Source organism: Astatotilapia calliptera, chromosome 5 (genome assembly GCF_900246225.1).
Source record: "Astatotilapia calliptera chromosome 5, fAstCal1.2, whole genome shotgun sequence".
In the NCBI taxonomy this organism is placed as follows: domain Eukaryota; kingdom Metazoa; phylum Chordata; class Actinopteri; order Cichliformes; family Cichlidae; genus Astatotilapia; species Astatotilapia calliptera.
In genome coordinates, this window is record NC_039306.1 from 33,834,986 (window position 1) to 33,862,245 (window position 27,260).

The following is a 27,260-nucleotide window of genomic DNA, read 5'->3' on the forward strand; positions in this document are numbered from 1 at the left end:
CAAGCACTTCATAAGGTAAAGATCCTACAATAAAATAGATGGTAATCAAGTTCTTATATAGTGCTTTGCTATTCTACCTGAACAATCCAAGCACTTTATACATCATGTCTCATTCACCTAAGTGCTTTTCTTCCCTATGCTTAAGTACTTATAAGTAGTATATCCAACATTTACACACTGATGGATGCAAGCTTCTGTTTAGTAGATGACCTCTTGAGCTACAGCCACACCAGACAACAAGCAAAGTGTCAGATACCAAAAGATCTTATCTTTCAATTCAAGTGTCTTATATAGACTATATGTTATGCATATTCGACTTAACGGTTCTTTTATTCTAAAGTTTAAATTTGGTTTTGCCATATGTCATTTGAAAGGGTACTAAGTGGTGCTGTAAAGACGATTCCCACGTCTGGTAGGCCTTCAAAAGAATCCTGAGGGAGGCTGGGGAGCTCAAGTGTACCATGTTCAACATACCATTTATATTAAAATGGTTACCTGTGGTAAAACGACTCAGTATCCCAACACCTTCCATAGTTACACCTCTTTCATAGCGTGCGGCTCATAAAAATCGGTAATCCATTATCTCAGATTATTAGAATATTTTCCAAGGTCAAGCAGAAAAGTATTTACAGAAATATCTGAAAAGTATGCTCATTTAAATACTGACTGTATTGATGGAGTTCATTAGCTTGTGGGACTGCTGAGGTGTTATTAAAGCCTAGGTTGCTTTGATAGCGGTCTTCAGCTCATCTGTAGTTTGAGGTTGGGTGGTTCTTGTCTTTTTTTTCAACATGTGGAGTTCATGTGTGAGCGAGTTGGCTGGCCAGTGGGAATATGGCCAGAAAACCATTTGGTAAAGTTCTTCTGAAAAGCTAAAGTCCATCTCCATATAGCTTGTCAACAGATTAAAGCATGAAGTGTTCTGAAATGACATGGCAAAGTTTGGCTTTTGACTTTATAATAGTGGACCGACCACCACAAATACCAGCAAAGGACATGGTGCAAGAGTCATCACAGGCTTTACACTAGACTTCAAACACCTTGGACTTACTGCCTCTCCACTCTTCCTCCAGGATTTTCAAATGAAGTACAAAATTTGCTTTAATCTGAAAAGAGGACCGGATCACAGAACAAAAGTCCAGTTTGTTGCGTCCTTAGCACAGCTCAGAAGCTTCTCACACTTCATTCAGGAGCGACCTGAGGTGGCTGTAGCTCAGGAGACAGCGCAGGTCATCTGTTAATTAGAAGGTTGGTGGTTTGATCCCTGGCTGTTTCAGTCTGCATGCCAAAACACCTTTGGGCACATTAAATTCTTAATATTTGAGAGTTTATTAAGGTTCATTCTTAAAGTCTTTCAAGAGTTTTCAGTCAAGACGCTTTCACTGTTTGAACTGGACAGATCAATGTGGTAACTTAAGCACATAACCTAGTCTGGAACAACTTGTATTCAAAGTGGTGATGTAGACAATGTAGCAATGTTTTCAAGCTTGATGCTGATGCTGCTGGACTACAGCACTACTGGAATTACAACAGAGAATCGATGTATTTAGAGGCTATTCCTGATCATTTACAGTCAATAAAATTAAATTCACTTTTTCTGAGTCTGAATACGTTTAGAAAGTGAAATTCATTTAAAAGTGAAACTGATTTGTGTGAGTGTATGCGCGTGTTTGTTTCCTGGCGGACATTAAAGAAGCAGTCAGTTAGAGATCTTTTATTATTGGTCTCACCTAACTCTTTTGATATAAACACTTCCTCGCACATCAATACGCCACTTAAGACAAGCAGCTTGTAAACATTTGAAAAAAAGCATCAAACAGTTGGAGAACTGGACAATACAAAGCAAGAAGGGGCTCAATTTGTCCAAAACAAGATTTTACATTTGAAGGAAAAGTCAAGGGGGGAAAAAATAAAATAAAATCAGAATACAAAAACAAATATGTCGATGAATAAAAGGCCAAGAGGAAATTTTAAATGGAGTTGAGGTTGAGGTCACATTCCAGCTATTTCATAGTTTTTTTTCATTAAAGTTACTGCAAAAATATGCAATATAGCTTACCAATTCTATTGGGTATAAAGTCATACAAATAAATATTAAGTGGCAGTGCCTGATTACAAATTATTGTAAATTTATTTGATACACGGTAAAAGATTAAACTCTTGTTTGCCATATAAAATACCAAGTGCATAATTGTTTCCTCCCTTTGGGAAAATAGACATTTTTCAGTAAGCAAACAACATTTCAAAGAGCAACTCTGAGGCATAGAAAAGTGACAGAATCCAATACTACAGGAACCCCGAAGATTTAAGTGCAAACGTTTCATCACAACATCTGCATTTACAATATCAGCACTATTATCAAAACACATAACATAGAAAATGCAGATTTAGATTTATCCCATAAGGCTTTGATTCCCTACAAAACAAAACAAAAATGGCCAACATCGCCACGGGGCCGTCGTTGCCACCTCCTCCTAAATCCACAAGAGGAAACACATGCAAAGAGAGAACATTAAATCAGAAAACCCAACATAGGAGACATCTAACTACTTGGCCATTACAAAAATAGAAATTAATCTTAAAATTCTATTTGTGTTACAGGAAAATAAAGAAGATTACACACAAACAAAAGCTTAAACAGGTCTTCTATATATATTCATATACTTTCTGAGTAGAACATTGAGAAGCAGGCTGGAAACAGACATGGCTGCCAACTTTAATACACTGCCTGATTACATTTTACATGCTGTGCATGTTGCTGTCCGTATGTACAGTAAAGCATCCAGAAGGTCACTGCGGCACATTTGAGCTGCAGTGTGCTTGTGCACAAAACATCCCTGGTGAAGTTTTACTCCAAACTTCCGGGGTTTGGTCTAAGATATGGCATAAAAGCGAAGAGGAGAGCTGTGGTATACTGTTCCATCGCTTTACCTCCATCCAGTATCGGGAGAGACGTGGGCGCGGCTGTGGTAAGGCACCATATATCACTCTGATGGACAGTGGGGTCAGTTAGTTGAGCAGAAATGAGCAGTAAGTTCCCCCACTCCCCAACATCCATCCCTGGGGTGCAAAGTCTGGTAAACACACAAAATTCAGTGTGTTTTATCCAAGTATTGTGTAAACATGTCATGTACAATTTGCATGTTTAGCATAGAAAGGTGGGATTTACCACCTTTGGGATTTCAGTCTGTCACTCAGACGTATGGCTTTAAAATCAGTGGCAAAGAAGGTGCAAACCTCTCATGGCTGATCAGCGAATAGAGGGTCCTAAGGGGGAAAGAGCTTTTCTGCAGATGAGCCACAACATGATGGCTGCTCTCATGAAGAGAGAATAATCTGGGGTGTGTTTAAAGGTACTGTGAGCGAACTGCAAACTAGTAAATCTCGGAGAAACAAGCAGATAGCTCTTACAATGGCCAGCGACAACACATATGGAACACCAAGGCTGGCGTGTGGGCTAGTAACCAACAAACCACCTTCAACTGTCTGATATAATCCCCAACACAGCAGGTGTGCACTGTGGCACATGAAGGTTCATTAGCATATGATGAGAGGTGACCATAAATGCTTTGGCTCGTCACTGCATGTTCAGATGACTAACAGCCAGTGCTGGGAACCAACAACAGCACTGACACGCCAAGCAACACGTCAGATATCAGTGAGACTGTAAAAGATGCTGGGAATGTTTCCTGGGAGAAGAATCCTTCTGGTTTCAGCTCCCACCAAAGATCAACTAATACATCAGCTCAAAGATATTACGTCTTTAAAAACACCAGCTCAGCTGACAGAATAACCCAGTATATATGATGTCTGCCATTTTTACTGCATGTTAAACAAATTGTACAGAGAAGATGGACACAGTCTCCACGACATTGCCAATTGGTTTTGGTTTAAACATTTTGAAGCCTCAGTGTTAGGAAACAAGAGGCTGTAAACATACATTTTAATGCTGTACTGGAGACTTCTCCACATCACCTGTCTTTTGCATAACTACATCAGATAATGATAAACTGGTGTTGGCACAGGTGAGCTTTCATCCATACTGAACTAATGTTATGCATATTAATCACTGAGCTTTAGCGGCTTCTGCTGGAGTGGCAGTAGAGTGGCTGCTATGCTATTTTCTCTCGGCTTTTCTCTTACATGGTTTGTTTGAGACACTTATGGTAAGAGCCGTTAACATGATGCCTGAATTACAAATGAAGGATTTGTCGTTGCTTGGAGAAAGAGTTATGGCTTCGCTTTCTTTCATTCCCACGTGAAAGCTTTACCAACCGGAGGCAGACCAGCTCATGCTGGATTTCAGACCTATTCTACTAGAGACGCACAATTCACTAGAGCTGATACACCGAGGCAAGGTTCATGGTTCAGCTTGGATTATGACCACATGTTACGATAAGACAGAGCAGCTGAGGCTAGGCTTAACATTTAAATTTGTGTTGAGACCTGGCTGAAAGATAGAGGAGCTGCAGGTAAACATGCAGGTTGAAATAAATCCTTTAAACTAGAGGAAAAGTTAAGGACTGAGCACAAAACCAAACAGAATCACTGTGAGCAGGCCCGGTGTCGTGTTTGGCAAGAACACTTTAGCACGAGAAAAGAAGGTCTGAGTCTATAAAAGGAAAGATTCAGCTGCTCCGTGTGTCCAGGTATGAAGACTGCAGCTGCTGAGGGTTCAGTCCACGTGCACATCTGCTTCCATAAAAAAGGGGTTTCAAAAAACAACTTTCTTTCAACTTTTGTGACACAAGGAGCCCCAAAAAAGCCAGACTCTGTTTAAGTGTGTTGATATTATTAAGATAATAGTGAAGATGAAAATAAACGAGCACAGCAAAGCAGTCACACAGCAGGCCTGCCGACACTTCTCCACACACCTGAGCGTAGTGTGAATCCTGTGGCAGAGAACTTCAAAGCACCAGAGTGATGTGAAATAAACACTCAGCTCATCGTCCTGGATGTGGGTGGAGAAGGTGGAGTAGGAGCGGGAGAAGAGTAGGTGTCTGGCTTTCTGGGTCCAAATGTGTTGGTACTGAGGGGAGAAGGAGACGGGCTACTCCTATGTTTTCTGAGGGTCCGGTGAAATGGGGCCAGGTGTGTTGGTCCCGTCCATGCTGTGCACTGGGATCTGGAACTGGGGGGTGACGACTGACGGAAACTGAAAGAGATTATCAAGGGGTGAGTTAGATGCACCGATAGATACAGAAAGACTGACTGAGAGCAGAGAGCGGCACTGACTTGGAACAGGTGGCCTCCCTGGCGTCGCGTGGCTGGGCTGAGTGGAGCGACCGGACTGAGCGTGCTCCAGAAGTGGATGTTGGAGAGAAGCGGGCTTGGAGTCAGCAGAAGCGTTGGAGTCTAAGGAGGACAAAACAAGGCCCACACTTAAACTAGACTGAGATTAATGTGCATAAATGATAAAGATGTTTTTATAGCAGATTTTTTAAAATAAATAAATACACATTGGGTGTCAGTTTGGCTCAGTGAGAGAGCAGCGACCTGCTGCATGTCTTCCCTCTCCATCTTCACTGTTTCACTATCCAAATATGCAAAAACACAGAGTCATGACTTTCTAGTCATTGTGCTGCACAGAGGTGTCACGTTGCATTTTTGGAGTTTATTTCTAGTCTAACTGTTAGGATCACGATGCTTTTGTTCGACTCCAGTGTTGCCCATTAGCAGCAGCAGCATGTATTTCTCGGAGGAACCCTGAGAATGCAATTACAACGCACTAATAGACCTTATCAAGGTCCGGGAAGTAGGATGCTTAGGATGCTGCAGGATACCCAAGGGGATCATAGAGAATCTGCACATCCACAGCTACTTGAATGAATAAATATGCATGTGATATATGATCTGATATGGCACGGAGAGAGAATCACAAACCAAAGGAACAACTACCACCGAGTTAGTGCCAAAGCACTTTCACTTGGTTTTCTTTTTTGTTTATTGTCTGGCAGTTTTTGCAATCAGAATTGTGATCTGAATCCTTTGTGGTGCCAAACACACTTTGCTTTTGCAAGAACAGCTCTAGAGAATCTCTACAGGCTCGTCTTGCTCACATGACTCTTTTAACATTACTCATTTCTATTTGTGTTATTTCAGTTATTACACTATATGTGGCATATAATGACGATGTCTAAGGCAGGACACACACTGACACATTCAAAGACAATACACAGAATAATAAATACCAAGTGACCAAATTGAGACAAACAAGTCCCAGGCTGTGTGACGTAGGAGACTTTTTCCCCAGTGGCAAAACTTCTTTACCCAACAACACAGACATTATGTTAGACATCAGAAAAAAGAACAATAGTTTCCTGAAAACATAAAGAGACATTCAAACAGAAGCAAACTGCTTTTACATGACACCTTGGAAATTACTCTTTCATTGTTATTAAAAGTGATCGAGACCTCTCACACATTGCTTTAGTTGAAAAGATCCCCATTCAGTCTAAAAATATCTGGATAGGATTTTGATCTAGTTTTATAGAAAGACAGGAAATAACAGGATGGATCACCATGCATTAAAAATAAACTACAGCTAAAACCTCTGATGCCACCAGTGCAGCTCTGACTCCATCACAGGCTGCGAACAGAGAAAACATGAACTCAGTCTGAGCTGGATCTCATGATCAGACCTGGCTGGCCTGCTGGGGGACAAATAGTGAATCAACAACACAATTACATCTAACAGACTGTGACATTTTATACAGCAGCGCACGCAGGCATGTGATCTGTAAATAGCATGACCAGGAAGACTCAAACACACAACAAAGCAAGGGAGCATCAGTTAATCCTGAAGCACTGCTGCCCCCTGCTGGACATGATCACTACCTGTTTGAGCCGTTTCTGTGAACTCACCTGAAGCATTGCTGGTGTGAGCGAGGCAGTAGGCAGTGAGGGGCTGCAGAGATTCATGGGGGAGAAGTCAGAGGCAGTGACGAGCAGAGCTGGTGGGCTGAGGTGCAGGATTTTGGGGGGCTTGCGTGCCTTTCCTGAGCTCTGGGTGCTGACTGTGGTGCTGCTGCTCACTGAGGAGGAACTGGTTTCAGTGTCCAACATGCTGGTCTCATCTCCAGACAGGACAACGCTGCTCTCCATCTGCTGCTCAAAGACAGGTTCTCTGTTTTTTCTCTGACATATTCAAACTACAACACAACCCCGCCAAAGAGAACTAGAACAGGAGTCCATAGTGACTTTAGTGGGCATGCTCATTCCATTTAACTTTATTTATAAAATATCTAGTTTAAATTGGTGTTTATTGTTTTCAATTAGTTCTACTTTTCATTATATGGAGGGGTATTTGTCAGGTGTACCACGTCAAAAAGATATATTCTAACAGACAAGTCAAAGTTTTAGCTGAGTTCTACTTAACTATAATAACCTTGGTAAAGGTGCATCGAGTGTAGCGCTGAGAGGAGATTAAAGTCAGACTTTGACAGGACTGTAAAATTTATGGAGTAATCCAGTCAGTTGTTTTATCACCAGTATTTAAGGCATCACAAAAAAGCAGCTGCAGAATTCTAAAATACACTTTGACGTTCTTTTTATTACTATCAATATAAAAACACACATAATAAACTAAATCAAATATCCTGTATTATTAAAAAAGTTCTACCATTTTTAAAGAAAATGAACTGCTTGACAACTCAAAAATATGTATGATATCCAGTACTGTGTAAAACTCCAGACTTTGTGTGGTTTTCTGTAATCTTGAACAAGAGTTCTCCAGACTTTCTGAAGGCCTGTCAAAGATTTTTCTGCAGACATTGGCTGCCTTTTCCCCAAGTCCTTTTTTTGGTTTTGTTTCTTTAGTCGCTTAACACTGACCTATGAATCATTCAAGCAAAAAAGAAAGGCACATAAATAAACAGTGTTGTATATACATGTAACAGAAAACTTGGCAATCCTATTTCTTTTTGCACTTTTTGCAAGGTGACTCAGAAAGAGCTATTAGCTGCAAACTTGGCATATCAAAAAGAAGGGGCAAAAAAATTACTTATAGCAGATGAACAGTATCTAAAGGTCATGTTCTGGGAAGGAAAGGCTGGCAAAACTGCCAACAGTGAGCATCCAAAGTCTGTTAAACACAGCAGAGGTCGTGTCCCTCTGTAGCATGTACATGGTTTGGTTATGAAAAGTCTGCCATGGACCAGAAAACTGTACTATGCAAATTATACAGGAAACCGGTTCCCACCTCAGACTGAAACCCGGCAAACCTCTACCACCTATGCAAGAATCACGTGAAAGAGTATGGAGACAGTTTATGGATGAGAAGTAAAAAAGAGCCGTCAGGTGCTCAAAATAAACCTTAGACTCAAACGTTAGAACAGGCTTTTCCCCGCAGCACGCCGTGTAATAAATACAAAGAAAACGGCGGCCGTTACAACTATAATAATAATAATAGATTGGATTTATATAGCGCTTTTCAAGGCACCCAAAACTATGTCTAAAAATGTATCGTTTCATGCATCAGTTAAAACACTCGACTCCAGCTACATGACGCGCAGCTGAGAACACTTCACGCAGGTCGAGCTGCCCGAGATTCACAGAATTTACAGAAAATGTTACATTTCTGTGATTTATAGCGTTGTCGGGACGATATATCGGGATATGAGATTTTGGTCATATCGCACAGCCCTACTATCAGTCAGTGACCCACCCAGAGCCAGCACTGAAGCAGCGTGGGAACATTTTAACAGAAACAGAACAAAATGTAGTCAACATCCAAACAATGGCTTTCAATGTCCTTCAAGAAGTCTGGAGAACTTTTCCTAAAGACTACTTAAAGTACCGCTGACGAATAAAGGTGGTCATACCAAATATGGAGTTTCAAGCTCTTTAAAATTGTACAATCTCATGTGTACTGTATTTCCACGTCTGTTTGCACGTTTCAATAAATCGTTGCACCTCCAAGAAAAATTTTAATAATTTCAGTTTTAATTATAACTAAAATTGAGGCATGATTCAAGGCTCTTGCACAGTACTGTACTATGATGATGTGTGATTGTTCCACTGAGCAGAGTGACTGTCTCTCTGCGTTTGAATGTATACTTGCCTTCTCCTGTGCCTGAGAATTTGTGGGCTCCGGTGCCTGAGCGTCTGTGGGCTGAGAAGATCCAGACTCAATGTCGCTGTCAATCACCAGCTCCTGGGAAGAGTCTGGCACTAGATTGGGCGAGGGGCTGGTTGAGGTCAGATCTGGGAGGCTAAACGTTGGTTCTGATGGGCGGATGTTATCGAATGAGTAAATGGTCTGTGGTGGCAGGGAGGAGTGTATGCTGATGTCTTCAGCCCTGCGGGGAGGAGTTTGAAGAGAATCCAAGGGGCTGGGCATGAGGCCGGGCTCTATAGCAACCTGAGGAGGCAGTGCTGGTGCTGGTTTTTGAGGGGTGTTTCCGAACTTGATGACCGAGGGCAAAGCAGTGGGTTGCTGCGTTTGAGGCAGCGTCTCCTGGCCCTGTGAAGCGGCAGTGACAGCCCTCTTCTCAGCCATCTTCTCTGCTGGATTCTCTATTTTGATGGACTTGAAGAGCTGCCGCCCATTTTGCAGCGAGTTGAGCGTGAAGGACGTGTACATGCCAGAGTGAATGTAGTCATTGCGGTTCGACTGCTTGGTGCTGGAGGCCAGAGATGCTGCGCTAACTCCCACCCTGGCTCTGTCGCCAGACTCGGCCTCCTGCACAATGTCGTCTGCCCTCTTCGATAGTGGAGTGGTACCCCCTGCGCCCGCATCCACGCCCTCTGCTCGAGCGACGTCTCCTTTGAGGATGTCAGGATAGGACACGAAGCGATAGACAAACTTCTGACCGTTCACCTTCTTTATGATGTTCTACAAAACAGAAACACAGCGTGATAATTATGCACGCACACAGCTAGTGCAGTGTGAGACTGTGGTAGTATGTTTCTAAGAAAAAATATAGAGTCAAACCACAGAAAGGCTTTGTGCGTGGGACAGATCCGTCTTTCCTGTCTGTACGAATCTACTAACCACGAATGCTGCAGCCAAACATACCAGACCAGCCCTGCCCTGCACGCCCACAGGGTCAGCCTGAGACTCAGCCAAACCGCGAGCAGAGTGGGAGACAGACAGCTCTCTCCTTCTCTTCAACATGTCACAGAGCAGTAGGTTTGAAAGGCCCCTCCCCACACTCAAAAATGCATTTGACTCTTATTGTAGACAACCAAGTGTGGTACTTAAAGAGGAAGTGGGAATGATTCGGTGACATTACTACTGCTTTGAAGCCAATCATGGTGCCACATGTGTCACAGATTACTACTGAAAACTGTTTTTCTATACGTCTGTATATACTCTGGAATGGTTGCTCTTTGATGCAGCTGCCTGGAAGAAACGACCTCCGAGTCTCCAGCTGCTGCTTCAAAACACACAACAGCTGCACACCTGATTTCACACACATCAGAATGTGATCAAACTTACAGTACACGTTTTGGAATGTGAGTCTTTATGTAGTTAACATTCTGCCTCCCGGACAACATGCCGGGGAGCATTTTTAAATATTCAAATTTAAAATTCCCTTCTGCTTCATCTGACCTCAGGGGCTTTTTGAAATTCGAGAAATAGGACAAGAATAGAACAAGTGATTGATCATAGATTAACTGTGCTAATGTCATATACTCCAGCATTATCTTATTTTGAAAACAATCATCAGTATCTAGAAAACAAGGCCAGGAGACTGTGCTGCACATTTAGTGGGAAAACTATTGCTGATCTCTACTAGAGAAATCAGAGATGATCTGAACCTGTATGGCCCTCAGCCCAAGGTGCTATCTCTGAAGCTGAATGACGCTACCATGAGTAAACTGCAGGTCCTCTAAAGGTCACTTGAACCTGGCTGCAAAAGCAAAGTGATCACCACAGACTCCCAGTTTAAAAGCCTTAACTTGACATCGTGAAAAAGCATATTTACATTCCAGTTTAAAAATGGTTTTCCAACTAATGGCTATTTTACTCCTTCACAACAAATGCATGGTAGCTGAGGGGTTTTTGTTTTTACTTCTCCTGTTTGGATTTTACTGAGGTTTACAGTAAGGAGCATGTCAGCTTGGATTGACAGATGCGGTTATGGTTAGGCCTTAGCTCTGCTAATTGGAGTCAAAGAACTCGATCGCTTGACCACATTTGAGGGTTTGAGTATGTTAATGGCCTAATTTGATAAATAACATCCCGCTGGGAGACAAAACCCATTCAATAAGTCTGTGCTTCAATTTCAGTGAAATTCAGTCATTTTATTAGTCGGTTACTTACCGCTGTAGTTCTCTGCATTGTACAGTTTATAAATATGGTCAGCTTTGGCTCCAAAGTGCACGTTTCAAAATGAGGAGTCCAAAAACCATAGAGGGTATATAAATCTTTTCAGACTAAGGAAAAAAAATTGAGAAATTGTCACAACTGTGTGCTTTTGGCTCTTTACCCTCTGCCTCCGTTACCTTTGAAAGCTAAGTCTGTTTCACTAGTCACTCTTTGTGTTACTTAAGTGGTGTTACCAGTAGAGCTGGGCGATATAAGATTTTTTCATATCACGATATGTTTTTTTCATTTCAGGCGATAACGATATCTATCACGATATAAGCCAAATAACTATATTTGTAAGATTTAAATGTGCCGTTGCTCACAAGTAAAATGTGAAATAATCAGCAGCTTGTTTTTATTTAAATATTTATTTCCCATAATAAGTTCAACAGGGTAGATGTACTTAAGGAACATGAGACTTTTTCAGATAAATAAAGGCAAATATTGCAAACTACACAAAAGGCAGCCGCTAAAGCGTTTAAGTTTCAAAATAGAACAAACGAAACAGACTAAATTGTCAATTCCACTTAGAAACAAAATATTAATTCTAAAAATAAATCTTAGTTTGTTTTACAGAAGAATAGACAAAACTGACTAACTTTTGTCAATATCAAATAAACTGAGAACTAAAAGGAAATTCTCAATCTCTCCTTGTTGTATAGCTGAGCTTTTCAAACAGTTTTAACAGTTACTTTAGTCTGACAAAAGCCGAATGACGAATTAGCGCTTCCAGTCAGAGACTGAGGCGACGTCCACACGTACACGGGTATTTTTGAAAACGGAGATTTTCCGTTTTCGTTTTAAAAAATAATCCCGTCCACACATAAAGGGAGAAATGAAGGAAAACGCTGCTATGAACATGCCAAAGCAGCAGGTGGCGCTAGATTCCTAACCGTGCAGAAATGTTGGCCAATCAGAAGTCTAGAAGCCTCGGTGGGAAAAAGTAAACAAAGCTGGGGCATAGAAGCAGAACCGAGTCGTATGTGTGGAGGGACAGTAACTGTGTGTATATGTAAGCATTTAAACACTGCAGAGAGTAGAATTAACAGTATTGTAGAAATTCATTTCACCGAAACAATAACGTGGCGCACAGTGTGACGTCAAAAAATGCGCACACCTTTGACGCTGCGTTTTCTCCGTTTTTCTAGTCCACACGTAAATGCAAAAACTGAGTTTTCAAAAATCTTCGTTTTCAGTGACCAAAAACGCCGTTTACGTGTGGACAAAAGGTGCAAACGCATAGAAAAATCTGCGTTTTCAAAAATACCCGGGTACGTGTGGACGTAGCGCATGCACCAGTTCATTGTATTTCCAGACTTGCTTTCGGCACATTTACAGTGCACGCTACTCTGTTTTTTGTCAGACTTGAAATAGCTGAAATACCTTCACACTACGGAACTTCTATGGCTCTTCCGTTCGACAATCTCTCCGGCGTTGGAACCATCATCTGTTTTCTCTTCGGTCACGCTCGGTTGATTTTTCTAGTCGGCACACTCATTTCCTCCATTACCCGGGCGGTACGGTGGCTGGCTGCTTCCCAAACAAATACACATGTGCGACTTGGCACTTGTGCTGTACGTAACAAGTCACGTGACGTGACGCTGCGGCTGTGATTGGTTCAGCTCTGCGCTACGTAATTTGGATTGGCTGTTCTTTTTTTTTTTTTTTTAAGAGGACAAGAGCGGCGAGGTCTATCGCGATAGTTTAATTTTTCTATCGAGAAAAAGTTATATCGCGATACATATCGTTATCGTTCTATCGCCCAGCTCTAGTTACCAGTAACAGACCAGTCTCAGATTCAGATTATTACAGTTGCAATCACTGCAACTTTCTTGGCTGATTCTGATTTGTTGTAACTGCATCCCGCCGATACAGATCTTCTTTTTATACCCGATTTTCTTTCTAAAACCTATAATAAAATAAAAAACAACTTTTCTTCAATAAAAAGTTTTATTTTCACAATAACAGAAATGATTCAACTTTACAGTTTTCACAAGTTCTCACTTAAACAACTGAAAATAAACTGCTCTCCTGCTGTAAGAGGTACAAACTCTGAAAACAAGTGACCTGACATATTTTAGCTTACAACACAGAAGCAGGTGCAACAGTTTCGTACAGCAAAACAAATGGCAGTAACTCGTATCACGTTGCAGTATGTTTATAAACTCCTTCGATAAAGAGACTTTTACGCTACTCTCTTTTTCACCTGTCTCTATAATTCTCCTCATAACCACTTTGATCCTTTGCCTGTACTTAGCCTGCTAGCTTGTGACTGGCTATGAGTAGCTTTAGCCCTTTTGCCTCTGCTAGCTTCTTTAAAATAGCCATGTTCAGCTGGGTGAGGGGGATTTTTAAAACACCCAAATAATAATAAAACAAAACAAAACAAAAGAACAACTTTTCAAGGCAGTTAAGGCTCACAGCAGCTGGTAGCCCACCAACCACACAGTACCCACCCTATCAGCCACAGGAAAAAACATATCCTGACATCATCTGGCCTACATGAACACCAGCCTGCAATTGGTTGAATGTTTAAGAATACTGAAGAACAATGAATGGTTTATGTTCAGTCTTAATGAACTGAAAGTGTAATAACTGTTACTTGAAGAACAAAAAAACCCTGAGCTTTCAGCTGCGATGTATCTCACCTGATAGAAGACTATAGACGTGCTTACCTTGTCATAGTAGTATCTGAGTGCCCTGCTCAGTTTGTCATAGTTCATATTGGGCTTGTTCTTGCGGGCTCCCCACAGCCGGGCCACCTCCTCAGCCTGCAGCAGTTTGAACTCCCCTTCGTCATTGGTCCAGCAGATGAGCTGCTCATTGTTGGAATCCAACAGAAGCTGAAGCAGGAACTGCCACAGGGTGACGGAGTTGTCCATGTCTGTCACTGAAAAAAAAAAACAAGGCAGGGACAAATAAATAAATAAAAAAATGATGCTTTGGGTCAGTATTAAATCAAATACTGAGATCCCACAGACATGTGGCCCCAATTTATATTATATTACATCTTATAACTAAAGATTTACAGCTTTTACAGGACCAGGTGGAATATCTGCTACAAGCACTGTTCACCTGTGTGGTTCTGCCATTGTATTACTGTAGGGTCTACCTTACAATATAAAGCACCTTGAGGCGACTGTAGTTGTGCTTTGGCGCTGTATAACTAAAATTGAACTGAATTGCTAGATAATAATGCAGCCACACACTCTGCTGAATAAACGGAAGACTTGTTTCTTTACCAGCTGGACTGAGTCAAAAATCTTCGATGGAAATTTCTAATACGCAGAGAACACAGTCACTTTGGTTCGTCTTCATATCTTGGTGAGCAGGAGCATTCTGAACGACTGCGGTTGTTTACGACCATGACACACTCATACTAAATGGAAAATCACTTGCTGAAGGGGCCCAGGATATGCACAGGTGTGTCATCTGCAGAGGTGTTTATGTATATATTGTATATGAGTTAATAGACCTCTCTGCATTGAATCATATCTGTTATTAACCTCTGTCTCTCTTCCACAGCATGTCTTTTGTCCTGTCTTCCTTCTCTCACCCCAGGACTCTTTAAAAGAACTTTTATGGGTTTGTTTTTTTATAAAGATGATCAAACTTCATGCCTTTCACTGTTTCTCTGTGTGTGATTTAAAAAAAGTGTCTGATATGTTGTTGCACTGCACCGTGTTGTGAATTGAATTGACAGCAGCTAAGCTTCGATCACTGACCAGAGAGGAAGAACTTGGTGCAGACCAGCGTTTGTTATTTTTAATGTACCATGCCTTTAATGTAGTGTTCAACATTGCGGGACTATGAAGCACTTGTGACATCCACAAGCAGCAACCCCCGACTAGGTAGCAGGCAGCTATTTCTACCCTGCTGCTAATGGCCCACGCTTTGCTAGACAGGGCTGTTTCCAAATTTTACAAAAGGCAATTACGACAAGCAAAACAATTTTCCGTATTATAAACTACAATAGAAACGGTCACTAACACAAATACTGGATTTACATTAAACAATTTAATAAAAAACTAAAAATAAAAAAAAAATACCTAAAAGGATCTAAAATTCCATTCTTGGTCTTTCCCAGAAACTTGAGACTGTTTTCCATTCTCTGGGGATACAGTCGCCTGAACACCCTCAAAAAGTACAAAGAATAAAAACGGGTGAGTCCTAAGTATAATAAGTATAAGTGATAAGTGACTGCCTCCACTTCACACTAAAATTAGCACCCTTATTCATAACAGATTCAACACACATTTACCCACACAGTAATCAATTACATTTGATTTCATGTGGCTAAAATTGTCTCTTTATCTAACAGACTCATTCTGCCATACACTAAACAGCTGCTCGAGTGTCTGGAAGGCAAAGACAGAATCACACACACAAATCATGTAAATGTATAATAAGTAACAAGTTCTTCCAGGCGCATTTACACTTTGAAACTAAATACCAGTTATTCTGAACCAAAAATAACACACCTCGTTATCACAGGCACAACAGTAGTTACACTATAACAGAACAGTATGTCAAAGGTCACATTTAATTGGCACTGCTTTAAAGTGATGGATCCAAGTCAAAGGTGACTCGTTTTTGTTAGAAGTTAGAAGGCTGTTTTCTTGCCTCCTCTGCTCACATTTCTAGTGGGAGTGATTAAGACACGAGGGGAGGAGCTGAGGATGAGAATCATTGATGTGCAATTCTGGATAACTGTGACAGAACTCTGACAAAGATTGCTATAAGAATATTTACAGCTTGGTTAATTAATGCACATCTTTTCAAATGCTAGAAGATGCAATCACCACTCAAGAGTATGTTGAGAGAGGGCCGACAAAACCAAAATAAATGGTCACTAGGGATGGGTATCGTTTAGGTTTTATCCGATACCGGTGCCAAATCGGTACTTTTGAAACGGTGCCGGTGCTCAAACGGTGCTCAAACCGGTGCTTAAAGAATGGAGAACACAAAATTGGTCCAAAAACCTCTCATGTTCAGCTGTTTTTTTTGTAAAAAGATAACAATGTTAGCCTTTTCTGCAGCTATAGAGCATATATGGTATCACTCTTGGCTGGAAGCAGTGCTTAAACAATGGAAAAAACACAAACTTTGTCCTAAACCTCTCATGTTTAGCCGTTTCCCTCTTTTTCTTTGGTCATTTTAGCCTTTTTGGCCAGGGTGAAGGGAGTATCTGCCATCAAACAAGAAGACAGCCGCATGTAGCTATGATGATGTTTGCTAGTTCACCTTACCTGCATTAATGTAATAACATGGTTAGCCTACTCAACGTAAATTAGCTACTCACGCAGAGAAGAACGGCTGCTGCTGCATCATCATCCTCATCATTTCTGCTACACTGGCAGGGCTAGGGGCCAGGACTCTCCTCTTCGTGTTTTTGGGGGATGTTGCATAACAGGCAACCCACCCGCAGTAGATGTGCTCGGTGTGAGGTCTCGCAGCAAGCTATCAAATACGGCGCATTTCTCGGCTTTAAAAAGAAAACGCTATGCGTCGCCAGGTGTTTCATCAGATTTGAGGTGTTACCTCCTTTGACAGTATCACAGTATCAGCTTAAAGCACTTGTTGCAGGCTGCTGAGTTTGCATATTTTGCTGTGAAGTACAGCCAGACTTTTAACCGCTTCGCCTTGGGCATTTTTAATCTGTAGCTCTGCTCTAACAGAACGTACGTACCTGGCCCCGCCTACTATCCTCGGAAACGTAAAATGATTGGCTAGAAGTGTATCACAGCTCAGGAAAAAAAAGCACTGTAATAAAGCACCGAAATGTGCGCTGCTTTTCGGTCTGGTTACTACCGTTTATGTCAGAACCGGTGCCATCATGGCACCGGACACCGGTACCCATCCCTAATGGTCACTGTTGGCTAGTTGAGCTAAGACTTGGAGCAAGTGGATTTTTTCTTAAAATGAAACAGAAGGAATGAGAAAAGATCTGGCACCCTTTCATTTTTGACCATTTTGACCAGTGTCCATTTATGAGGCAACAGTGATAGTTCTCTTCTTGTCTCATTTTCTTCTTACTGTCGTTATTTTTCATTGATTCCCTGTTTTGTTTTTTAATTGTGTATCTTTTTTTAAAGCTAAAAGACAAAGATGTTTGAGCATTTAAACAGCCAGAACAACTCAAGCTGCCAACTCATGCACTAAATTATATGTAGGAAAACATTCCACCTTAACAGTTGCCAGCTGCCTTGGAACAACAGTGAATTTGATCATTATTTTGTTACCAGAACATACATGGACTGTCTGATAAAGACGGTGAGTCAGAGGCCCTGGCACAGTCAAATGACTTTAAGAACTGTCTACTCAGTTACATCTAAGTGTTATATGTAGAACTGCCATCATAGGAACGGTGGTTACATCACTTCACAAATCAGCCACAAATAACTGCACTCCGGTTTTTAAGTAGACAGCAATTTTAAAGAAGGGTAAAGTCTGAGGTGGTCACCATCAGAAGTGTGCATCCCCCAAATAACACAATAACTGTAGCAATGACAGTGGTAGCAGCATTAATACGACTGCCACCCGTAAAAGTGTAACCATGCAGCCTTAACGATTTGACTCTGTCCAATCCTTACTGGCTGTGTGATGAAGCGATCAGTTTCACTATAGCCTCATACCGTGGCGTACAGTACTGTTCAAAAGCCTCAAGCCAGCTCTCATTTCTTTAGATTTGGCCTCCAAAAAGCCAGTAATCTTGAGCAATAGTTCTCCAGGATTTCTGAATGTCTTTCAAATTTTTACTTCACTCACTTGTTTTCAGTCCAGTCCTTCTACCTGACCATTTTCAGAGGAATGGGTTAGGATTTATTATTATGACTTATGAATCATTCAAGTACAAAAGGCACCTAACTCAAAGGATGAACCAGCGTAAGAGAATTTAGCAAAGAACCAATATATAATTCTATCTTCAGACACACAGAATTTGCCATCACTGACAAACACAAAATAGTACTGTTGCACCAATTAGTAAAAGTGTTATTAGCCAAAAACTGATAACTTATATGATCTTTTGGTGTGTAGCGTGTCCTTTTTAAGAAGACATGCTTAAGGAAGAGAAACGGGGAGAAAAGAATGAAGTATGCCAAATGACACAGGAACTGGACTGAAAAGCAGCTGGACCTTTGAAGTGATGGATTCAAATCTTAGGTTTAAATCATCACCAAATACCCAGAGGTCATGAGACAGGTACAACAGTGTGTGTTTCCAGGCATCTGTACAACATGGTGGAGCCTCTGTCATGGTTTGGAACTGCATTTGGGGATCTTGTCAAAGATGAAGGAATAATGAACACAGAAAAGAGCAATCTGATTTTGTCATACCAAATATTGACTTTCAAGCTCAGTAGAATTGCACAAACTCCATTTTTGCCACATTTACATATTAGATATATGCAGGCCTGCTGAGGCCCATGTGTTTCTGACTGTCTTTGAGTCATGGTGGGAAAAAACACCAAGTGAATATGCTTATTATGCTAATTTAGCAGAAAAGAGTCCTGTTATTTGCAGATAAATCGCGGTTTCAACAACACTGCAAACAACTGAGTAACAATCAAAAGGCTGACTTTTGATAACACTTTGGTTTCCTGTATTGTTTTGTAATTTTCAGATCATGTCCTCGGTGTGATTTTCTTTCATACTTGTGATTGACTTTACTGATATGACAGTGCGCTCTGATTCCAGCCCACAAACACAGGCGGCACACCCACACAGGTGTCCTCACTATAACTAATTAGGACTATGTAGGAGTGTACAGAATGTTGTTGACTGCCATCTCTCTCCACATTGCAGCTCACATATTTGTAAGCACCAACTTTTATTTTCTTTTTGTTCCATGCTTTGTGGTCTTGAAATCAAGAGCACAGGCAACTGGTACATCTTACTTCAAACCAGCCAAGACAGCCTAACTATAGTTCTTCCTGCTTGTTACCTCAGCTGGGTGCATCTCTCAAGGGTCACCTAATTATATGGTTTCAAAAAGAAAAATGAGAACTTCCTTTTCTCAGCAGGGAAAAGGCTTCTATGGAATTAGAAAAAAATCAGCTGAGTTCATGTTGTGAGTGACACTGCTGCAAGTCCTATAGTGAAGACAGGAGAGGAACAAATGTATACTGAGTGAGCGGATACTACACATAACCCTAAAAGTACACAAGAGTATAGCTGCCCTTTGTCTCCGGTGCTCCTTATCCTGCCAACTCTCTGGACTCGTGCAGTTTTTGGACATAAAAAAAAAAAGAGTGGACAATCTCTTTCTATTTGGCTGGGGGCAGGTGACCGTTTCATTATAACAACATCCTACTTTTCATGTAACCTTTTTTCAACCTGTTTAGAATTATGAAAACAATAACCTGGAATCTCTGGTCCTTTCTCACACTTTAATGCTATGACAACAATTTTCGTGCAGTTGCTGTGCTGTGGAAAGCAACAGTCTAAAGCTAAATGCTTTCAATTTTTTCACTGCATATTAAGAGCAAAAGACCGTGCAAGTGTAGAGTAAATGTAGCTAAACAAATCTGAAATGGAGGGCGGAAAATGTATGTGATAAGCAAGCAAGCTGCTCTACAACTTGTATCTAATTGTAGCAAGAGTCGTTAACAACAGAGCTGCACAACTAAGACCATCAGGCACATTAAATGTGGCCCTCCTGCTCCAAAACGTAGCCAATCTCCATAGACACCCATGTTAGAATGCACGGTTTTACAGCACATTTGCAGCCTGGGTCAGGCTAATCGCAGCATTTATCAAAGATAGGGCAATAGAATGATGAGCTTCCTTGTAACATGTTCAGTATATTTTGGATTTCTGGTATTAGTTTACTGTTAAAAGAAAGGTTCAACAGTAATTTGCGATTGTCTGGTGACAAGCAAGGGGAATGGACAACTGTTTCCAATAGAATAAAAAAAAATAGAATTATTAAATGCCTGCAGCCTTATCAATTATTTTAATCACCACTGGAATGCGTGCGACAGTTTCTCATTCCAAAACAATGACATCAAATTTAAGGCAGTGGAGCAACAAGCAAAAGCGCCTAATAGGGCTGGGCGATATGACCCAAAATTCATATCTCGATATTTTTTAGCTGGATGGCGATATAAGCTATATATCTCGATATATTTTTTTAAAGCCATAAAGTAAGAACAAAAAGAGAGTTCTTAGTCAAAGCTGTGTCCCAGATGTCACACAGGCACTTTTATTAACATAGAGCAGATGTACATAAAATTTACTCAAAAATAAATTATGAGCATTTATTAAATAATCATGCTCCATAAATAAAAGAAAACAATGTTGTTTTTGTGCATAACAAAAAGCTCACAATTGTGCAGTCAAAATGTAAACTAAAAGACGAGCACTATAACAAAGACAGATTTCACAGCTGCTCTGTTCCCAACTTGTACTGCGTGACTGACAGCCTGGAGTTTGAAATCCGCTTCGCAACCACGTCTCTTAACAGGTGCCATTTATGGTCCTTATACACAGTAGGGTAATATTACGTTGAAGCACAGTACGTATCACTCCGCGAGGCTCAGCCGTAATGCTCCGACAATCCATCAAGCGGTGCAGCTCCGTAGCTTACCAAAGTCGTACTAAAACATTTTTGACAGATTGCTGAGCGCCGTGTTCCACATAAAATCGGTTCGCGGCCATCAAGCACAACCAGAATTCATACATAAGGCGCGCTGTCAACTTTTGAGAAAATGAAAGGATTTTAGTCCGTGCAGCACCTCTGGGCTGCATGGCGTTAGCGTGGTTAGCTCGTTAGCGTGGTTAGCTAGCTAACACGTTGACGCCGTCCAGCCCCACGCACGGGGCGATGCGCAGTAACTCGTTAACGGAGATTTGCCGTGTCCATCTTGTCTCTTCCTGCAGGTGAAGCAATGGGGGAGGAAGGGGAGTTGTGTTCAGTGAAGGAGAGGTGAGGCCGAGTAACGTTGCGTAAAGACGAAAGTGGACGAAAGAGAGGCAAACTTGCGGCTCCACGAGTATAATTATAACGTAACATAGACTATATCGATATAAAAGATATTGTCACATCTTATATCTCGTATAAAAATATATCGATATTTTTTAAAAACTCGATATATCGCCCAGCTCTAGCGCCTAACCCTAACAGGATCTTTTGCTTGTTGGTTTCCAACAGTAAGCTGGTATTAATCATGTAGTACTAATTATGGGTGGGCAATATACTGAATATACTTCATGCATATTTGCAAGTTTTTCCACGTACAATGGTTAAAATGGCTTTATTGTAATCATCACGTATAAATTGGAAATATTAAGCTGTCTGCAGTGTATCAGCTTTGGGGTTTTTTCTACCACATGCTGTGAATGCATCATTAATTCCCCCTCCGAACCAGGACATTTTCTACCTAGCACACTACGCTGAGCATGCGTGCTTATATACTACCAGATAGGGAAAAATATGGAGACTTCGGGAGTTTCAGACATGCGAGGGAATACTCGCTGTCGTTCGGATTTCATACGGAGTATGCCAAACAAAATGCAATCATTTGCAAAGCTTTCCATAAAACTATTGCTGCAAAAGGTAGCAGTACCACGAATTTATTCCACCAGCTGAAAAGTCATCCACTGCAAAATGAAGACTGTTTTAAACTCGGCATGTCAACGTCTCCCTACACGCCAAAGAAAATGTTAAATAAATCAGCTGTGATACTTGTGACTGTTCTTGGTCAGGTGTTTTTATAGTCACTCACTGTATAGATCTGTAATTTGAGGTCATCACATTTTTTATTTTACAATTTTTATATAAGCAAAAAGAACACCTTTTTAATTTCAATTGTTTTATTTTGTCTCCTGAATTCTATGGCACTATGTAGTTAAAAACAACATTAGTATACGGTGTATCATGATATAGCCAAAACATGTTGTGATTAGATTTTCCTCATATCGCCCAGCCCTAGTACTAATGGTATCAGTCTACAGCTCTATGCTGACTGTATGCCAGCGTTAATTTAATTATTTCATTCACAGAACACAATTGCTTTACTTTTCACAATTTACTCACCCTTCTTTGAAAATTAAGTCAATGCTAACCAGCTACCTATGCACTGGTTGGTTAGGTTGCTATTGTGGTGGTCATCAACGTCTTTCAGTTGTCTTGAGTTCTTGAGTTTTCTCAAGACTGAATGCAATGCATGCGCTCTGTGAATGCAATGAATCAAATGCACAAACAGCACATAAATACAACATCTTTGTCTCCATCCATACTGGCTGTATTTTCCAAAAGGCACTGGATCGACTAGCTAAGCTGCAATGTTTTGGTTTTGACTGGGTTCCATTTTTGTACAGTTCATTGTCCAAATACTGTGCCACACACACTCTCCTACTGGCTTTAATGGTAGTATATCATAGAATTCCCAGCATTTTGAGTCAAGCCCCATCATTCAGCACCAGCACAGGTCCATATATGTGAGGAACTGAGAACCCTGTGCTTAACTTATTTCCAACAGCAATGCTGCCAAAACAACATTATAAATGTGAGTAAAGTTTCTTCTTAGCTGATACACTGATGGTACATAGCTGACACTTTTTCCGAACTCTATAAAGGCCAGTTTCGAGCCAGGGAAAACCCTGCTACCGAGAACTTGTGATGAGAGACTAGAGAGACTTAATCATTGTTGAATAGGAATAATTTTTAATACTTTGCTTAGAAGGTTTGTGTTTTGTTGACTAATATATCAATGCACACTGATATAAATGGAAGAAGGGCTGTTCTTTAAAAAAATTTTTAAAACAACAAAAAAAACTTATCTATTGACCATTTTCCCTCATTAGGACTAGGGCTGCCACAATTAGTAGACTAGTCACGATTACGTCGACTTTCAAGATCGTCGATGACTAATTTAATAGGCGACGAGTTGTTTAAAGCCTTTTAAGATCTTGAAAGACGCAGGAATAAGCAGTAGGATTTAAGAGTGCAATAACTGACTGAAACAGAAGATGGCAGCACGGAATGTACAAGGAGTCCAGCTGCCGTTAAACCCCAAAGAAGAAGAAGCAGTGCCTGGTATTGTAGCTGTATCCACATTTCGGTGGCCGCATTTGTAGGCCAATTACATTACAGCGACACGGCGAAGCCTGTCCAAATTTGAAGACTCCCTCAAACACGGCCGAAAAATGAGTCCTTCATTTCCCCAGATGTGAAGGATGGGTCGGGTGTATCCTTCGTGGCCCAACCTATCCCAGGATTCATAGTGCGGCCCAGCCAATTCCTGTTTCCAACAATGGCGGCAGCTACTTTTAATTAGAGCTGGGCGATAGAACGATAACGATATGTATCGCGATATAACTTTTACTCGATAGAGAAATTAAGCTATCGCGATAGACCTCGCCGCTCTTGTCCTCTTTAAAAAAAAAAAAATAAAAAAAAAAGGTCAGCCGATCCAAATTCAGTAGCGCAGAGCCGAACCAATCACAGCCGCAGCGTCACGTCGCGTGACTTGTTACGTACAGCACAAGTGCCAAGCCGCACGTGTGTTTGTTTGGGAAGCAGCCAGCGGGTAATGGAGGAAATGAGTGTGCCGACTAGAAAAATCAACCGAGCGTGACCGAAGAGAAAACAGATGATGGTTCCAATGCCGGAGAGATTGTCGAACGGAAGAGCCATAGAAGTTCCGTAGTGTGAAGGTATTTCGGCTATTTCAAGTCTGACAAAAAACAGAGTAGCATGCACTGTAAATTGTGCCGAAAGCAAGTCTGGAAATACAATAAACTGGTGCATGCGTCACACTGTGCGCCACGTTATTGTTTCGGTGAAATGAATTTCTACAATACTGTTAAGTCTACTCTCTGCAGTGTTTAAATGCTTACATATACACACAGTTACTGTCCCTCCACACATACGACTCGGTTCTGCTTCTATGCCCCAGCTTTGTTTACTTTTTCCCACTGAGGCTTCTAGACTTCTGATTGGCCAACATTTCTGCACGGTTAGGAATCTAGCGCCACCTGCTGCTTTGGCATGTTCATAGCAGCGTTTTCTTTCATTTCTCCCTTTATGTGTGGACGGGATTATTTTTTAAAACGAAAACGGAAAATCTCCGTTTTCAAAAACACCCGTGTACGTGTGGACGTCGCCTCAGTCTCTGACTGGAAGCGCTAATTCGTCATTCGGCTTTTGTCAGACTAAAGTAACTGTTAAAACTGTTTGAAAAGCTCAGCTATACAACAAGGAGAGATTGAGAATTTCCTTTTAGTTCTCAGTTTATTTGATATTGACAAAAGTTAGTCAGTTTTGTCTGTTCTTCTGTAAAACAAACTAAGATTTATTTTTAGAATTAATATTTTGTTTCTAAGTGGAATTGACAATTTAGTCTGTTTCATTTGTTCTATTTTGAAACTTAAACGCTTTAGCGGCTGCCTTTTGTGTAGTTTGCAATATTTGCCTTTATCTATCTGAAAAAGTCTCATGTTCCTTAAGTACATCTACCCTGTTGAACTTATTATGGGAAATAAATATTTAAATAAAAACAAGCTGCTGATTATTTCACATTTTACTTGTGAGCAACGGCACATTTAAATCTTACAAATATAGTTATTTGGCTTATATCGTGATAGATATCGTTATCGCCTGAAATGAAAAAAACATATCGTGATATGAAAAAATCTCATATCGCCCAGCTCTAGTTTTAATATTACTCTTATTACTATTTCTGGGTCACAAAATAAACTTTTAGCATATTTTCAGGCGAGAATGTAGCTGTGTAAACTTCAAATATCTGCTTGGTTTATCAAGACATCACATATTTGCAAAAGTGCTCCGACGTTTTTGGAGACGTCTGTTACCCACCAGCTCAATAGCTCGTTTTTCAGTTCAAGGCTCACTAGAGCGGCCAGAACATCGCGGACTTTTGCTACTCATATATATATATATATATAAGTCACTTAGATAACTTAAAAATGTTGTTGTTTGGCTTTTTTCAGTATTTTATTTGTTCCTCGGAAAATCGGTTTGGCTGAGATTAAAGTTATAGTTTTTACACAGCTGAATAAATGTCAAAAAGAACTGATTAAACAGAAGTGTGAGATGGTCGAGAATTTACTCCAGTGTCCTGTTATATTTTAGATAGCAAGGAGCTGAGTTTATTAAACTCCACTGAGACAATCTGCAAATTTCATCAAAAGTTTAATAAACTATCATCTTGTCTTTACTTTTAGTTAGGACATACCTTAAACACATCAAGCTGTAAGCTAATGATAGTTATATAAGAGCAGACACATGCTGGTGCAATAAGCCGTACGTTTTACATGATCTGATTAGTCGACTAATCGCAAAAATAATCGGTGACTAGTCAACAATCAAAATAATCGTTTGTGGCAGCCCTAATTAGGACATTAGTACATAGAATCGAATGTGTGTATGTGAGAAAGATTTTTTTACGCATTTATCAAATGAAAGTAATAAAAGCATTGATAAAAGCCACCCAACATCACCCCCGTCTATATTTTGGAGTGCTGTGTTCAGATGATATATATATATATATATATATATATATATATATATATATATGCGCATGATAGCTTTATTTAAAAAGTCTAATGGATCATGCTTGGAGCCCAGTCTCAGTAATCTACAAGTGATGTAGTTTTGGAAAAGGTCGTGGCTGCCTTATTTTGTAAGAAGCTCGTTTTTTCCTCATGCTTACTCTTCAGTTTTAATAACATCTCCTATTGCAGGTTTTATGTACCTGTAAGTCACAGCTCCACTCCTCTTGCGCACAACAACTTATTACTGAGGTGATCGCTGCTGCTGCTGTGTGTTGCTGGCTTTTTCATCTGCGATTCTTGTTATTTTGTCCAAGTAACAGGTTCAATATGACTTATGCTCTCGTCAGTATCTGTCAACATGTGTGCATATAAGCTTCTTATGGGCCAGGGAATAATAAATCTGTCCTGACTCATCGAAACCTGCTGGGATGGAGACACCCAAACCCACACACTCACACAATCTGTCCCAAACTGTCGTGTTAAACCGGTGATATCAGGGCAAAAATAGGACAGTGTCAAAACTGGTGCCAGGGAAGAAGATTACCACTGAATGTTATGCAACTCCTGACATTAGCTGCAAATGTTATCTATGCAGATAACGTCAGCTAGGTCAAATCAGTCAAATGAGGTGTGTTATTCGTGTGGTGCGAACGCTAGGACCAGAGTTGCTGGTTTTCTCCCCTGTCACAGCAAAGCACCCACACAGTTCAAAATAAAAGACCACTTGTTGATAGGTAACGTTTGCTAGTTTCGTCACCGTCAACACAGGCTGGACGTCTTTTCCCCCTCGAGACTTGCAAGTCTCGAGCTATAGCTTCGAAGCTACGTTTAGCGCGAGCGCAAACATCCGCGTACACCAACAAATCAAAGCAGTCTGTTATTTTGCTAACTCTAAGTTAGCACTTAGCTAACCTGGCGTTAGCTTTGCCTGCTAACATTACCTCGCTCGCGGAGCCCGCTGAATTTCCGAGTCGTCGAGCCGCATCGAAATATTCCCCAAACATTTCCGGAGGGCTTTCTATGCGACCATAGCTCAGGAAACAAGTTTCAAACAGAACGTCAAGCAAATGCCTGAACATCAAACACATTAAACTGTATTTGGCTCCCACTGACGAGATATCCTCTGAACAGGAAATAATGTCGCGTTCAACGTTCCTCGTACACTTCCAGTTCAGTGAATTATCCGCCTTCAACTGCTTCAGTGTGCTGGCGGCACTAGATTTTTTTTTTATTGGTAAAACCTGAACATCAAACGCATTCGAGTTACGAAACTAGTGTAAGAATAGTCGCTTTTCTTGCTGGATATGCGTTTAATGTTAGCAGTGTTATTATTAAATCGGCTTAAAAGTTATACCGTGCAATCTTCAGTGTTTGCACCTGCTTTTGGTTGCAAAAAATCCTGCTCTACCAAAAGCACGTTAATGCGT

The 27,260-nt window shown here is 40.8% G+C and overlaps 1 protein-coding gene across 2 annotated transcripts; it reads right to left on the minus strand.

Moving 5' to 3' along the window:
• Nucleotides 1-1,699: 1,699 nt before the first annotated feature.
• Nucleotides 1,700-26,983, minus strand: elk4 (ETS transcription factor ELK4). 2 transcript variants are annotated; one of them, XR_003272484.1, is made up of 7 exons: nt 26,775-26,983; nt 13,990-14,204; nt 9,062-9,835; nt 6,865-7,107; nt 5,236-5,355; nt 4,875-5,155; nt 1,700-3,074 (listed from the first exon to the last, which is right to left on the minus strand). XR_003272484.1 is itself a non-coding variant. In XM_026169022.1 (6 exons), the coding sequence occupies exons 2-6, from the start codon at nt 14,194-14,196 to the stop codon at nt 5,057-5,059; spliced, it is 1,443 nt and encodes a 480-aa protein (XP_026024807.1). In that variant the 5' UTR covers nt 14,197-14,204; nt 26,775-26,983; the 3' UTR covers nt 1,700-5,056. The 2 variants fall into 2 exon arrangements, 1 of the variants encoding a protein (XP_026024807.1); XM_026169022.1 differs by having other exon boundaries at nt 1,700-5,155.
• Nucleotides 26,984-27,260: the final 277 nt, after the last annotated feature.

What these genes read in the sequence shown, in the direction of transcription:
- elk4 (XM_026169022.1), bottom strand. Translation starts at nt 14,196, where the DNA reads ATGGACAACTCCGTCACCCTGTGGCAGTTCCTGCTTCAGCTTCTGTTG. An exon ending in TCAGATACTACTATGACAAG is followed by an intron (nt 9,836 to 13,989) that starts GTAAGCACGTCT and finishes TCTGTTTTGTAG; the next exon opens with AACATCATAAAGAAGGTGAA. An exon ending in TCACACCAGCAATGCTTCAG is followed by an intron (nt 5,356 to 6,864) that starts GTGAGTTCACAG and finishes TGTCCTCCTTAG; the next exon opens with ACTCCAACGCTTCTGCTGAC.